General features: G+C 49.2%; 1 protein-coding gene and 1 long non-coding RNA gene across 12 annotated transcripts; one reads left to right on the plus strand and one right to left on the minus strand.

Moving 5' to 3' along the window:
* Positions 1-1,726: 1,726 nt before the first annotated feature.
* gata3 (GATA binding protein 3) lies at positions 1,727-10,253 on the minus strand. Of its 10 annotated transcripts, none has more exons than XM_077709286.1 (5): positions 9,378-10,243; positions 7,925-8,605; positions 6,834-6,979; positions 5,129-5,258; positions 1,727-3,211 (listed from the first exon to the last, which is right to left on the minus strand). In XM_077709286.1, the coding sequence occupies exons 1-5, from the start codon at positions 9,613-9,615 to the stop codon at positions 2,823-2,825; spliced, it is 1,584 nt and encodes a 527-aa protein (XP_077565412.1). In that variant the 5' UTR covers positions 9,616-10,243; the 3' UTR covers positions 1,727-2,822. The 10 variants fall into 10 exon arrangements, with proteins under 10 accessions (XP_077565412.1, XP_077565406.1, XP_077565405.1 ...); XM_077709280.1 differs by lacking the exon at positions 6,834-6,979 and adding an exon at positions 6,704-6,750 and having other exon boundaries at positions 5,133-5,258; positions 7,982-8,605; positions 9,378-10,241; XM_077709279.1 differs by lacking the exon at positions 6,834-6,979 and adding an exon at positions 6,704-6,750 and having other exon boundaries at positions 5,133-5,258; positions 9,378-10,241.
* Positions 10,254-10,526: 273 nt separating this feature from the next.
* LOC144181039 (uncharacterized) lies at positions 10,527-13,206 on the plus strand. Of its 2 annotated transcripts, XR_013324600.1 has the most exons (3): positions 10,527-10,615; positions 11,737-12,238; positions 12,569-13,206. It is a non-coding gene; the product is annotated as an uncharacterized LOC144181039 (long non-coding RNA). The 2 variants fall into 2 exon arrangements; XR_013324599.1 differs by having other exon boundaries at positions 10,531-12,238.
* Positions 13,207-15,142: the final 1,936 nt, after the last annotated feature.

Below are 15,142 nucleotides of genomic sequence, written 5' to 3' on the forward strand. Positions count from 1 at the left end.
ACGCCTTGTAAAAGAAAGCGTGCCAAGAAGTTGGGCAGAAGTCAGCAAGCAGCACCTGCCGCCGTCCCAGATTTACGACAGGTGCCCCGGCGGGGCCGGCGGGGCCGACTAATTGCCGCCGCCGCCGCCACAGCGACCACCATTAAAAGAAGACACACGGGGAGATAACAACAGTGAGTGACGGTTGCGCTCATGCAAATGTTAGCAGGGCGTCGCCAGCTCAGCAAAACTGTTGGGGGGTGGGGGGTGGAAGGGGGTTCACGGTTTGAAAACGACGCCCCCATGACTTGCTTTGTTTTTGCTTTTTCAACTCTCATCAACCTTGGGTGTCAAAAAAAGGTGAAGCTTCAGCCCTGGGCAAACGTTTCCAACTGAAGCACGTCAACTGGACGCGGCTTCCACAAGAAAACTTTGTAAATCCAAATTTGTCAAACGCCAGGACATTTTTTTTTGTCTTTTTCCGGCAGGCCCACCATTTGAATTTAAAGAGCCGCGGTCCGTCCGACGGATTTGACGGCGGGTGGTAGCCGCGTTATTTCCCCCCCCGCCAGCGGGGCTCTGGCGCTCTACGTTCGTTGAATGCAAAGTCTGCTTTTGGCTGGCTCGTCGGGACGGCGCCGCGTGCGCCGCTTCGCACAGCTTCGCGCAGCTTCGCGCGGCTTTGCGCTCGTCATCGGCGAGGCCGTCCAAGAAGCCTCGGGGGCACGTCGCTAAAAGAGATAATTATCTTTTATCTTGCGCGTGGTGACGGGAGATTACGGTGGAAATTTACGATTGTTAGCGAGACAATGGAAGCCACACGCCGCTTGTGTTGGGCTTTTTTTTTGTCAACAAGTGAGGGGAACTCCCGCAATGGCGCCTCGCTTCAGCCTTGAGGTCTTTTCCCAAACTAAAAAAGAAAAACATAAAGCATGTAATCCCGTGAATGATGGTTAATCTCCACCATCGTGTGTCACTTGAAATCATCTCCGTGTGGAATCACGGCGGGAGCTAAAAAAGCTAAAAGACAAACGGTAAAGGGCCCGCCTTCCAAAGGCCCACAAGAAAAGTCCAGGAGGGACAACAAAAAACTCCCATGGAAAGCCACGGGATCCGAGCAAAGCCGAGCCGGCCGGACGGCGCTCGGGGTCAGAGCGAGGGCGGGGGTGTCCGAGCGTGGGGCAAATCTCGCTTCCTATCCCTCTGTGTACACACACACACTCAAATCCCATCCCGCGCTTGAAGCGGCTACTGAAAACAGGGAGCGGATCTCCCGATGGGTCACAGCGCTCCCAAACAAATGAGGAGGGATGCATGCTGAGCCAGCACGCCAGCCAGCACGCCAGCCAGAACGCCAGCCAGAACGCCAGCCAGAACGCCAGCCAGAACGCCAGCCAGAACGCCAGCCAACCAGACAGCGCGCCTTCCTGGCTTCCTAAAACATCAGCTTGATTGGGAGGGGGAAAAAAAGGGTGAAGAAATGCCATGCCCCCGACGCCACAGAGAAGAAAGGCAAAGGCGGCAGGCCCGGCAGGCCCGGCAGGCCCGGCCCTCCCGTCCCTCCCGTCCCTCCCGTCCCTCCCGTCCCTCCCGTCCCTCCCGTCCCTCCCGTCCCTCCCGTCCCTCCCCGGCAACAACGTCCGTCTTTCCGTTGTTTGATTTGCGGGTGTTTAGAGTGGCGCTTCCCGCGGGGCTTTATTCCCGCCGGCCGACCGGGCCGAGAAAAGAGGGCTGGGGAGGGCCACGCTAACAGAGATTCAACTCGTTTTATTATTTTTGAAACAGGGGGAGGGGGGGTCCCTCGGGGAGATTCTCTCTAGCCAACAAAAAAAAACAACCCAAGAAAAAGCAGCCGTATTTTACACTGGTGATTATTAGTATTATTATTATTCATATTATTATTATTATTAATATTCCATTTTTACAACCATTCAGTCTGCATAACATAAAGAAATAATTCTACATCTTTGTTTCTTTCGTATTTTTGGTACTCTGTTTTTTTTTTTTTTGTACATACAAATAACAAATACAGGAACTTTTTTTTCTTCTTTTTTTTCACAATGCATATGTTCATCATCATCATCATCACCTGTCAAATGTGTGCGTGCGTGCGTGCGTGCGTACGTGCGCGTGTCAACACAAAGCCACGGGCCGAGACCTAAAGCACATCCAAAAATAAAAGCATAGGTGTTGACGTTATCTTTACATGGATTCGCTCGTCTTCTCGTACCCTTCTTCGAGTGTCCTTTTTTTTTTGTTTCTTTTTTTTTTTTGGGTCCTTAAATGTATTTCATACAATTTGTACAAACGTCCTGTTACACAGGTGCAGGGGCGGGGCTTTTGGCCGTGAGATTTTTGTACACAAATGGAGATCCTCGTCCCGCCCGGGAGGAATCAAATCTCCCGTTGTTTTTTTTCTTCTGCCCCCGTTTTGAGATTTTATAAAAATAACGTGATCCTCAGTCATCAAGGTAGTCCGCAAAAAGTGCACGGCGGAGGCTGGAGGTCGCCACGGGAAAAGCTTCTTGGCTTTGGAATTCGCGGGGGGGGGGGGAGGGGGGGTGCGCGTCCAAACTGCGGACATAGAATGCGGTATGGCCGGCACAAGCGCCCTGCGAAGCCGGGAGTCGTCGCCGCCGCCGCCGCTCCAAAACGCATACGGGGGAGAAAGCGGCCATCCTTTGCTGTTGGTCCTTTTGACATCTCCTTTCGGGACGGGGGATGAGTGCCGGGATTGGAGGGACCGGAGGGGGCGGAGGGGGCGGAGGGGGCGGGACTTCCGACCTCCGGGACTTTCAAAAAAAAAAAAGATGGCGGCGCCGGCCGTGGATCGGGGTGGAATTTCAAAGCAGAGAAGCCTCGGAGGGATGATGGGAAGCGGCGTCCGGTGGTCCGCCCGGACCGCGCCCGCCTAGCCCATGGCCGTCACCATGCTGGACGGGTGGTGAGGCGCAAAGGAAGGGTGCATGGGCGTGGGGCTGCTCAGCATGTGGCCCGAGTGCGAGAAGGGCGGGAAGGAGGACATGTGGCGGGAGAGGGCGGCCGGGCTGAACGAGCCGCTCTTGTCCATCAGGCTTTTGGAGAAGTCGTCCATGCCGCCCACGCCCATGCCCACGCCCACGCCTACGCCCACGCCGTCCTGCAGGGACTTTTTGCTCTTCTTGGACTTGCTGGACATCTTGCGGTTGCGCGTCTGGATGCCTTCCTTCTTCATGGTCAGAGGTCGGTTGATCTGCTCTCCACAGGGAAGACACGGAAGAGGGCAGGTTAGTACGGGAGGGCGGGGGACGCGGGGAACGCGGGGGATGCGGGGAACGCGGGGGACGCGGGGGACGCGGGGGACGCGGGGAACGCGGGGAACGCGGGGGACGCGGGGAACACGGGGAACACGAGTAACACGGGGAACACGGGTAACACGGGGGAGCGCCATTTCCGGCACACTCCCATGCAGCTAACCCAACGCCACGACACTCCTAGCTAGCTAACCGGGGGCTGGAGAATGACCTTCCGCGGGCTAGGTTGCTCGTTTGGAACGGAGCGCCTCGCTCGGCGCCAGGAGGGACGGAGGTGGCGGCGGGGGAGGTCGGCCCGGTGGGCCAAGTCCTCCTCGAAGCGTCTGGTCCCGGCACTCGCCGCTCTGCGGTTTAGCCGGCGGGAATGGAGACGATGGAATTTGGGCCGCCGGCGGGATTACGGAGAGAGGGGCTCGCTGTTGCCGGGGGGGAGCGCTCGCTGGTGGGGTGGGGGCGCTGGCGGATGAGCCCGACTGGCGGCTCCCCGATCTCTGCCGAGCGTTTCTTCTTCCCGGAGAAATGGGAACGGGGATTTCTTTCTGACTGGCTCCGTTCTCAAAGACGGCTTTTTGGGAGGGGGGGGGGGGGTTTGTTTGTTTGTTTGTTTGCCGATTGGCCCCGCCCGCCGACCGGGTCCCCTGCCCGACCCGGGTGGAGCCAGCCGTAACGGAGCGACTTTTTGAAATGCGCCCGTCAACTTTAACGTCTCAATGTGCACATTTGCCGCCGCACTAAACCATCCGCTCAAGCCAGAAGCCTATTTAGCAATAGTTGTTCCAATTTCACCCCCCCCCCCAAAATGTCGTATGGTTTGTAAGCATCGGAGCCACTCCCGGCCCGTAAAGTAACGCATTGTATATTGTGTAGGGGCGGCGCCAAGGGGCCGGCCCCATACACAATCTTCTCTCGGCCCTCGGCAAGGTGGAAAAACCATTTAGGAGGCCTGGGAATATTCTGTTTCCGTCCCTCCCGGTGGTTATTATTAGCGTCACCCAGGATGGAAATTGACAGCTTTTGACGGCGGTGGGGGGGGGGGGGGGGGCAGATACGGTGGTCAGGGGAAGGGAAGAAAAAATTAATGGGATTTTAATTAAGCTCCTTCTTTAATATTCACAAGCCGGCGGATTGACGGCGGCTGCCAATAAAATCATTAATTCGCTTTATCAGCCGCGCTTGTGCAGGGACAATTAGCGCTGGGGGAGGGACGTGAGCGGAAAACAAAGATGGTGGGCCGGTGGGGGGGTGGGTGGGGGGGGGGCAATCTGGGCAAGGTGACTCCACGCCGCTATCTGAAAGAAGAACATTTCTTTTTTTCCCCACTAAACGGGACTTTTAAAAAGCCTCCGTTTGAAAAAAGAAACGTGGAGGACATGGTGATGAATTACCATATAAGAATAGAAAAGGGCAAATAGGGAATATTGAGTCCAAGCATTCTATATTGTGACCCCTAAATACAATGACAAAAGGCCATCTTCATTTAGAGAAGTGAAATCCCACTCTTCTATTTCACGCGACTTACTATTCCTAATAACGTCACATTTTGGGGGAATGCGTCAGAAAAAAATGCTATTTTTTAAAAGGAACTTCCACCCTTTTTAGTGGTTAGCAGCTCTAATCAATGGACGAGTCCTTATTGAGAAATGCGCAAAGTTTGCTTAGCTTTGCCCGCGTCAACTACAAATGACGCGTGGCACGAGGGCAAATGGATGGTCTGGCGGAAGACGCTCTGCCAAAGCTCCACTTGGTGACAAAATTCATTTTTCCACACTCGTCTTAACCTTTTTCCCACAAAATATTGTCCATCCAGGCAAAAGGCCCGTCGGCTTCCCTCCCCTGTTCCGTTTTTTTGGGTCAACTTACATTGTGCAGCTTAAAGTAGAGTCCGCAGGCGTTGCAGACGGGGTCGCCGTTGGCGTTCCGCCTCCACAGCGTGGTGGTGGTGGTCTGGCAGTTGGCGCAGGACGTGCCGGCGCGCCTGGCCGCCGACTGCAACCGCAATACGGCGACAACAAGGAAAAAAAACAAGAGAACAAGACAAAAAAAAAAAACAATCAACAATCTGAGGCCATTCCCGAAAATTCTGACAATTTTGCAAAGGTTAGAAATGAAGACGGGAAGAATGGGGGAGGGGGGAGGTTGGGCTGAGGGAAAAAGAGAAAAAAAAAGCAAAAGGAGCGGAGGCTAGGCGGCTAAAAATAGCACCGGTGCAGAATCAACATTTGCACCAAACATAAAAGCAGAGATAAAGGCGCAGCCTTGACACGCTGCCGCCATTAAATCTGATTAAATGTCCTCCTCCTCCTCCTCCTCCGACAAAAAAATAAATAAATAAATAAAAAAGAGAAAAAGTGGGCCTATGTCGGCACGGTGTCAACAACAATAACAAAAAAAAAACGGGGCGCACGGTCAGATGCCGGTGGAATGATTATTTTGGGTGAGATGCGCTAATTAAAGGCATGCATGCAGGGGGGGGGGGGCTGATGATGGATTGAAATGCTGCTGCTGCATGCTTGACATTGATGTTCTAATCTCTCTCTCTAAAAAAAATCAAATCAACAGGCAGGTGAGCGCCAGGGAATTTCATCATGGTGATTTTTCTCCAATTCAACGCGCACGCACACACACACACTTTCCCTCCCCTACCTTCCAATTTGGGGCAAGAAAGGTTGGGGCTCTGGGCCAAAAAAAAAGCACCCCAAACAAATGCGCGCACCCATGGCCAGCGCTTATCTGGCATCCCGCGCCGCCGCTTTGAGGGCGTCCCAAAAGATTTTTCCAGAGAAGCTCAAATCGGGGATGTCCAAAATAGGGCCGGAGGCCCTCTCTTAAAAGGGAAGAGCGCCGGGAAACGGCAGTTTCACACTAAGCGGGACTCAAGTCGACTGAGGCTAGCTAGCTAGATGAAGGAAATTGCTATCGGCAAAAAAATTAAAAAAAATAACTTTCCCTTGAATTTAGCCGTGCGGGACAATCTCATATTTTTATTCTCCTTTTCACAAAAATAATTTCCCAGGTTTGCAGACGTAATTATTTTCTCCGTTTTTTTTTTAGCCCCAATTCAAAAATCAAAATGAATGATGTCCCAAAAGAGCACATTTGGCGGCTTATTTGAGAAGAGTCAAGGCTTTCAAGGCCTTCAGCCCGCATGCCGCTTCCAACCACGATACGGCTGAAGCGGAAAGCTCCTTTTCGTCGCACGTCATTCGAAAATAATAAAAAGGGAACGAACGGTTGGATTTGCCGTTTTGCCGTTTTGCCGTTTTGTTTTTGGACACCCCCAACCCGTCTGCTGGGGCCGTAAGAATCCCCCGATTGTCCGCTTCTTTGCTTTTTGTCTTTCAAATGCTAATAGTGAGAATACACAGTGCAGCTTTTTTTTCTGTCTTTTTTTGTTTTGTTTTGTTTTGTTTTTAGGATCTGAAAGCAGAGACCTGCACTTGTCGAGTCAATTTCCTGCAGCTAATAGGCCTACTTCTTCCTGGAGAGGAAACACACACAGAAAGAGAGAGAGAGAGAGAGACGCACATGTCATCAAGATGCCAGCGTGGCGCGTTGACGTACCAGCCGCCGCTTGGGCTTGATCAGGGGCCTGTTCTGCCCGTTCATCTTGTGGTACAGGCCGCAGGCGTTACACAGGTAGTGGCCCGTGCCGTCCCGCCGCCACAGCGGGGTGGACGTGGCGCCGCAGTTCACGCACTCTCTGCCCTCTGCCGAGGACGAGCCCGCCAAAAGACACACACACACACACACAAAGAGACGCGCGGCGGGTCAGTGCGAGTGCGCGGAAGACCACGCCACGTTAACGTTATTCCTGTTTTGTTTTGTTTTTTTTGGCTGTGTCTCGCTATCAAGTCAAATCAGCAGTCGACCACACAAACGGCGACCTATCCCGTCGGCAACGACAAACAAACAAAAAGGAAAGCGTCTTTCCGGTCACCCGCTTCAAACGGCTTGGACTGCGGTGGGTGGAAAAAAAGAGAAAAAAAAGGGAGGGCAGTCTGTCATTAATATTTTCAATTGTGGAATAATTCAAAGAAAATTAGCAAAAGAGATCACAATTTGAAAGAATAAATTGGAGGTCACGCTAGATCCCCCTTTTAAAAAAAAAAAAGATATCCATAATTCCAAATGAGATATGAAAATAACAAGAATGGGCGCAACGTTGATTTAAGGCTGACAAAATAAGAGACGCAATAAAGTCCGCTCCCAACAATTCATTAAATAGAACTGTCAGACGTGTTATTTTTTTTTAATTACTACCCCGTGATTGTGACAGCCGGCGTGCGCACGCCAGCGAACGAGCGAGCGAGTGCGTGCGTTCACTAGTCCAAGCCAGCGCCATTTGTGCCATTGTCTTCTATTGTGCTCGTCATCCATTAAAAAGAGAAAAATAGTACGGCGACGAGGGGTGCTATTAGTCGGAGGGTGACGTCTTTAAATGCACATCATCCTCCCATTAATAATAATAATCCCGATGATATGCATCGCATAATCCGTCTGATTTGAATCTCATTAGCAAAAAAAAAAGAAATGGAAAATAATACATGGAAAAAAAAAATCCTTTTTTTTGGGGCGTTTGCTCGCTACCGATGTGATTATGGAGCGCAATTTTGCTCGGTGTGTTTTGCGGGAGAGTGCGTGCTGAGGCCTACCTGAACACGACCTTGTTTTTGGTCTTGTTTTGGAACCGTAAGTAGAAGAAGACCCACCTATCAGGCTACTTGGTGGGAAGAGGCCTGGCCCGTATTCGGGGACATAGGATGGGTAAGTGACGATGGGGTGATGGTGGGCCGCGGCCGCCGAAGACGATCCGGGGGGTCCGGGTCCGGGTCCGCCTCCGGGACCGAGCGCGGCCGCCGCCGCCGCCGCCGCCGCCGCCGCCACCCCGCGGCCGTGCCCGTTCTCCAGCTTCATGCTCTCGGCCAGCGACACCTGGTACTTGACGCACTCCTTGTCCTCGGGGCGCCCGCCTCCTCCTCCGCCGACACCGGAAGCCGGCGTGGACAGGCCCGGGTCCGGCGACACGTCCTTGGGCGGGGTGGGCGGAAAGGTAAACAGGTGCGGGCTAGAGTGTCCTCCGGCCAGCGACGAGGACGAGGAGGAGGAAGACGAGGACGAGGACGCGGACGACGAGGCCGGGGGGTAGACGGACAGGCCGGCCGGGGGGCCGTGATGGTGGTGGGGGTGGTGGTGATGGTGGCTTAGGGGGTTCTTGGGGAAGGGGCTGAGGTTCCACGGAGAGGCGCCGTGGTGCGCGCCGATGCCTTTGCCGCCCGCCGCCTCCAGCCACGGCAGCGAGCCGTGAAGCAGCGACGGCCGGCAAACTTGGCTACCTGGCGCCAAACACACAAACGCGCGCACACACGTAAACACACACACACACACACACACACACACCACACGCAGGAACGCGTTAACCAAAAACAATGGCTGGGCTCCACTTTTAGAAATTCAAAGACACCACGAGTCAACGAATATTTCCATCCAAAACATTGGCTAAATTGGCTCAATAAGCTTGGCATTGTTGATGTTGTTATTTAATTTTTTCCCTTTACTAATTATTCACATTCTTGTCGCGCTAGTAATTGCCCAAAATTTGCTTTTCAAACGAGCAAGTCAATTATTATTATTATTTAAAAGCCTTTTAAGCGAGCAGTTTACCTTCGATTTTTTTTTAAAATAAAACATTGTTAGTGATTGACAGTCCGGGAAGTGAAAGGTTACAATACTGAAGAATTCCCAAAATGCCCGTTTGTAAATAACCAGTTTATTTTTTTTTTCCTGAATCTGAAAGGACAATCGACGTTTTGTATTTTGGGTTTTCATTTTCTCTCCTGTTATTTTGAACGACCGTAATCGAATTATTTTGATCAAATTTGCCGATGAATTATGCTTGAACAAATGCGATTTTTCCTTTGCCATTAATCCACTTTTACTTTTTTTTTTATTAAAACGAAAAAACATTTCGCTGTGAAATACGCGCTCTTCTGTCTCGTTAAGAGAGAGGAAAAAAATCAGCGGCCTATAGGTTATCAAGCCGATTTTTCCAAGGTTTTCAAGATTTGATGAAAGTGATTTTTTTTGGTTAAAATTGTGTGCACTTACTATGTGGGGGCGGTGGGTACCTCTGCACGGCCCGCACCGAGTTTCCGTAGTAGGGCGAGACGTGGTTTCCCTGGGCGTCGATGTTAAAGAGTACATCCACATCTTCGGCCAGCGGGTACTGCGCGGGCTCCATGTAGGAGTGGCCGAGGCCCGGGTGGTGCGAGCCGGGGTGCTGCTCGTTCAGGACGGCCGGGTGATGCGACATCCAGCGGGGCTGCTCCGCCGCGCTTACTTCCATCGCTCGATCGCTTCTTTCCTGGGGTTCTTCTTCTACTTCTTGGTTGTTGTTTTTTTTTTTGGCTGTTGTTGTTGTTGTTGTTCCTTCGCTTCTTCTTGCTGGTTTATTTGTTTGTTTGTTCTTGTGTTTTTTTTTTTCTTCTTTGCCTTAAAATCCACAAGGTTCTCTCTCGCTCACCTGCGCACACAGACAGAAGCAAGCGATCGACGCATCCCGAGTGAGACGCACACGACTGGATACGTCCAACATGGAGAAGTCGGAGGGGGAGAGCCGCGATCGAATGAGGGCCTTTTTCTCTCCCTCCTCACTCAAATGTGGCCGTTCACACACACACACTCTTTCTCTATTTCTCTCTTTCTCTCTCTCTTTCTCCCTGACAAAGATCGAGGTGAGGACGTACGCTCAACAGGTTCGCGTGCGGAAGAGTGACCGGAGAGGCGAGCGAGCCAAGTGTTGCAGCAGTCTAGGCCTCCCTTCTCCCTTACCTCCCACCCCCTCTCTATCTCTCTCTCTCTCTTGCTCTCTCTCGATCGCTCGCTCTCTCTCTCTCTCTTTTTTTCTCTCGGCCCGCCTCCCTTCCTCTCATTTACACTGAAGGCATTCTTTGCGGATGGCGCCAGGCGGCTCAGAGCGGCAGACAGCTGTGGCGCGACGCAACTTAAGGAGGGTCTTTGCATGCTTTGGCCGAGAATGGGGGGGGGGGGGGGGGGGGTGCGTCGCCCGGCCTAGCGTGGGGGAGTGGGCCAACCTGTACTACTTGTAATTGAATTGGCGATCTTTGGGCACGTTTGAAGGGAGATGTGACACAAGGCCAATGAAAACCCAAACAACGACGAAGAGGAGGAGGAGGAGGAGGAGGAGGAGGAGGAGGAGGAGGAGGAGGAGGAGGAGGAGGAGGAGGAGGAGGAGGAAAAAGTCAAAGTCAACATGGGGCAGGCAAAAAAAGGGAAAAAAGGGGCGCATGCGCATTCGCGCCTCTGCACCGTTGCGTCCCCTGACGGTAAGGCACATTGGCTATTGGGTTCAAACACGTGCATGGTGGGCCAGCCACTCAGCCAAAATAAAGGGGAGAAAAACTTTTGTGCAAATTGGAGAATGGCAAAAAAGGGGGATATTCTTTCGTTTGTTCATTTCAATTCAAATCACAATGTATACATTTCAAATTGGATTTTTCTTTCACTAAAACACAAATCATTTTTTTTTATTATAGGCCAGCCGATTCTGCACATTTGTTATGTTTAGTGTCAACAAACTGCACGAAAAACAGCTCACTTGGCAAAAAGCCATTTGTGAACCTTTGAAAATGCTCTCTCTCTCTCATCTTTTGCAAAGAAAATGAGCACAAATACCAAATTCGATTTTTCAATACAAACTATGATTGACTGGGAATATCCATCAAAAGTATGTCATCCAATTTTATGTAGATATTCGATTTTTCCCTTCAAAAAATAAAAAAAATCCAAAGATTTTTTTGGGAGGTGGGGAAATAAATCTGAAAGTAAAAGATTAAAACATCCAAACATTTTGTGTGGCATTGGGTGCAAACCCCAAACAAAGTCCATCCATATTGGAGGCAGCACCGTCACTCACGTGAGCCACCATTGACACTTGGACGGCCCTCACGACACCCCAAAATGATTGCGGCCTTGTCGCCTAGAACGTAAGGTGTGTGTGTGCGTTGCCATCCCCAAATTTAAAAGGAAGCCCCAGTTTGCAGCGGGTGAATTTTCACAGAATGGAAGCCCATTTGAAAGCGGATTGGATTCAGTTTGCTTTTCTTTCCTGGTCTAATCTCAATGATTTCCTTGGCAAATGATTCCATTTTTTTTCCTTCAAGCAAAATGAAAGATGCTTCTAGTAGGACACTTGACATTGTAATCTGACGTCGATTTTATTTTCCAACATCCACCACAGTCTACAAGATCTGCAACATTTCATCCCTGGCTGCCAGAAATAATCCACCGGTTTTAAACACACACGCACACTCGTACAAACACACACACACACACGAGATCCTTTTTGTGTTGCAGTTGATTGAAAATGAAAGCTGCAGAGAAATCCCAATTAGAAGCCAAACGACGTCAAATATCAACGTTATAAATGTACATATTTAATCCACAGGGTGGTGATTTCAATTTGGAGAACAACATTATTTGGAAGTGGCCGGGAATTGCTGCAATTGCATTGAGCATACAAATGGACAAAGGCTGTTATTATTGTCAAGCTCTGCTGATGATGAAAGAGGATTTTTTTATTTTATTTTAACATTTTTCTAAAGAAAATTCAAGGGACGCAAGAGATTTTTTTGCTGCTTTCTTGGAAGCAACCTACAGGGAAAGACTCTTTTTTTTTAATTCTCCTCGACTGAATGAAAAAAAAACGTTTCCTTTTCAAACGTATTTTCCCCCGATCTCATGGCCCCCACAGTCGAGTAGAGAATGACTTTTGGATTGGACGACACACGCCATGCTCGTCGCCGGGGACAAAGAGTGGACGGAGACTCGCCTCGCCTGCCACAAAATGGACGCGTGCGGACGGACGGACGGACGGACGGACGGACGGCAGTGAGATCGAGCGAGCCAGCGAGAAGGCAACATAAAAAAAGCAGCTCGTCCGAAAACAGGTAAGCAAAAAAAAAAAAAAAAAGATGCAAAAGAACCTCCTCTATTTCCTCCTTTTGCTACTTGTGCGCTAACCGAATTGACCTTGTAATTTTCTCCAAATGTGTGTGACATCACCGACGTACCGGGCTATGTCATCGTTAAGATTATTCATTATCATTGCATTCAGAGGGCGACGAGATTGGACACACACACACACACACACACACACACACACACACACACACACACACACACACACACACGTGAGCCAGGAATGACGTCATGGTGTTTATGAGGAAAGGAAATGGATGCAATATTTACCGACCTTGTTGTCTTGCGGGGATGAGCAGTGACCTGACCCAAGACGAGCCGAAACGAAGCGAAGCGAGGATGCCCGCACAAAGACACGGACTCGGATTGGATCGGAGGTGAGGCGAGGCGTCCACGCGCTCGCGCTCACACACACACGCATGCGCTTCTGGGACTTAAGGCGACACTTCAACAACATTTCCCTCCTCGTTCATTTCGTTTTCACTAAAAGAAAGAAAAAACAAATCATTCCAATCTACCGCCTTTTATACTCTTTTCTGCCATTTCTTCCTTGTCTCTGATTTATTTATTCATTGCTTTTCTTTCTCTTTCATTATATACGTTTGAAATGTAATATTTTACACGGCGTTTTGTCCTTATTTTTCCTCCTCTCGAAATGTAATTCCCTGATTTGATTCAACCTCTGGTGTCTTTATTTATCTTGATTTATCCGTTTGCCGTGTTTTTTTATTTGAGGACAGTGGGAGGCAAGGGGGCGGGCGGCTGATTGGCTCCAACAAACAAACAAATCCGTGACGTCAAATAGCATTTTCGGAATATTGTGTCATTTGGATGTTTTTCGTTCGAGCGCATTTCAACGTGCTGACGTTTTTTTTTATTAAATGACGTAATAAAGAGTAACGTTTGCATTGGAATATTGCAAGCGCTTGTCTATTAATATGTTGCCTATATTTATTTTTGAAATATTCCACAATATTTTCGCTGTGGGCCACTACAATTTCGTACATTTAGAGTTACAACATGAATAATAATCCCAGTCAAGCCGTTGTAAAAAGAGCAATCTCGTTCAAGGGACATTTGACCTTTTAAATAGGGTTATTTTCAAATTCCTCGCAATCAAATGCACGTCAAAGAATTTCACATTTTGCGCGTCGGGCTGATTGCAAAAGCTCCGCACGGAATTTCGACGTCATATTTAGCATGAAGCCGGCCTTCGGTGGCGTCTGCGTGGCTTCACTTCATTTCATAGAAATAGAAAGGCGCACCCTGACAAATTAATACCTTCTTTTATACAATAAGAATGAGCCCGTTTTTAAAAATAGCATCAAACGGCTCGTCCCTCTTCTTATTTCGTTTTTTTATTTTCGGCGTTACTTCCTGTCATGGACAAGTAGTAAAGGAACACAATGTAGGCAATCGTGCCGAAAAATATTGGGGAGGGTCGTGTTAGGGAAAAAAAAAACAAGGAAAAAAAACAAGATTGAATAAAAGCCTATTAGTCAAATAATTAAAAAAAAACATCCATTGAACAGAGGAGGCTGCATCATGAATATTTCATCTTATTGGCACGTACTGTAAAGAATAATCCCAAAAAAATAAATGCAATTAATTATCAGTAAATCATGTTAATGTAGATGAGTGCAATAAAAAATACAAATGGAATGAATTTAAAATGGGAGAAAATACACTTTAAGGGAAATATATTAAAAGATTAACATCTGACTTGAAATTGAATTGTTGGAATAATATGAAAATACATATCCTAGTTAGAAGGGGATTAGAAGCAATCATGATTGTACAATTCCTTTAAAGGCATTTAAGTGCATGGGAGGGGCCTCGTGCACTGCACGCGCAATACATTAGAAAAAAATAATACGTACAATCAAATAAGATTGGGAAATAAATGTCAAATAAATTCCACATGCACTTATTAAAATAAGATTGAAATCAAGCACAACATTTTTCTAATCGTCTTTCTTGGTTTTTTTTTTTTTATGTTGAAAAATCAAGATGAGAGATCCACATTTTGCTCCCTCCCCCACGCCGCTTCCCTTTAATTCTCCCATCTTTTTTTATTTTTTTTTGGAGGAGGGTGCATTAGTATTTATTGGGGGTGTGAAATATTAGGACGGGTGCACGCGCACGCCTCTCTTATCAGCTCATGCACGTCTCCTCAGGCGGGATCAGAGGCGCTGATTGAGAAAGAAGTGCCAAAAAGGGGGTGCAGGGGAGGGGGGGGGCTGCAGGATGCCTCACAATGAATCCTTATCAGCTGCGTGCACATTATCAGCCTTTCAGCACGCATTTATTGCACGGGGGCCACGAGCACGAGCACTTGCAGGAATGCTGTTTAGCATTGCAGCCAAAAGAGAAGAAAAAAGAAGAGAGGAGAAGAGGGTGGGATCTGATCAAAATAGTGGATGGGGGGGGGGGCAATGTGGGGCGGGGGGCAATGTGGCCTAATCTCTCCCAACAGTCTTGCAGCCCATAATTAGTGTGTCAATTTCAACCTGAAAGGAAGTGCATCGACCTGCCGTCACCCAAACTAACCATCAACATTCACAACCCCCCCCCCTACCCCCCAAAAAAGCCTCTATTATGTTAAAAACATCATTCATCAACACTATATATGAGCTTCTTCCATGACATCTCATCATTTTTTGTACTCACTTTTTTTCTGGTATCCTGGCAACCATCAGATGGATCATGTCCAATGAGAAGGATGGGGTGGTGGTGGGGACGAGGGGGGGGGGGGGGTGTCCATGTCAAACAACACACACACACACACAGACCATGAGCAGAATAATCCACGAGTGGGTGGCCCCGTGTAGGAGGCGACAAAATCCTCATCTCTGCTGCTGCACATATATATC

Source organism: Stigmatopora nigra, chromosome 23 (genome assembly GCF_051989575.1).
Source record: "Stigmatopora nigra isolate UIUO_SnigA chromosome 23, RoL_Snig_1.1, whole genome shotgun sequence".
NCBI lineage: Eukaryota > Metazoa > Chordata > Actinopteri > Syngnathiformes > Syngnathidae > Stigmatopora > Stigmatopora nigra.

Bases quoted from the DNA above. Each gene is read 5' to 3' on its own strand.
- gata3 (XM_077709286.1), bottom strand. From the start codon at position 9,615: ATGGAAGTAAGCGCGGCGGAGCAGCCCCGCTGGATGTCGCATCACCCG. The intron at 8,606-9,377 runs GTAAGTGCACAC...GTTTGGCGCCAG, and splicing joins GTACCCACCGCCCCCACATA to GTAGCCAAGTTTGCCGGCCG. The intron at 5,259-6,833 runs GTACGTCAACGC...TTGCGGTTGCAG, and splicing joins TCAAGCCCAAGCGGCGGCTG to TCGGCGGCCAGGCGCGCCGG.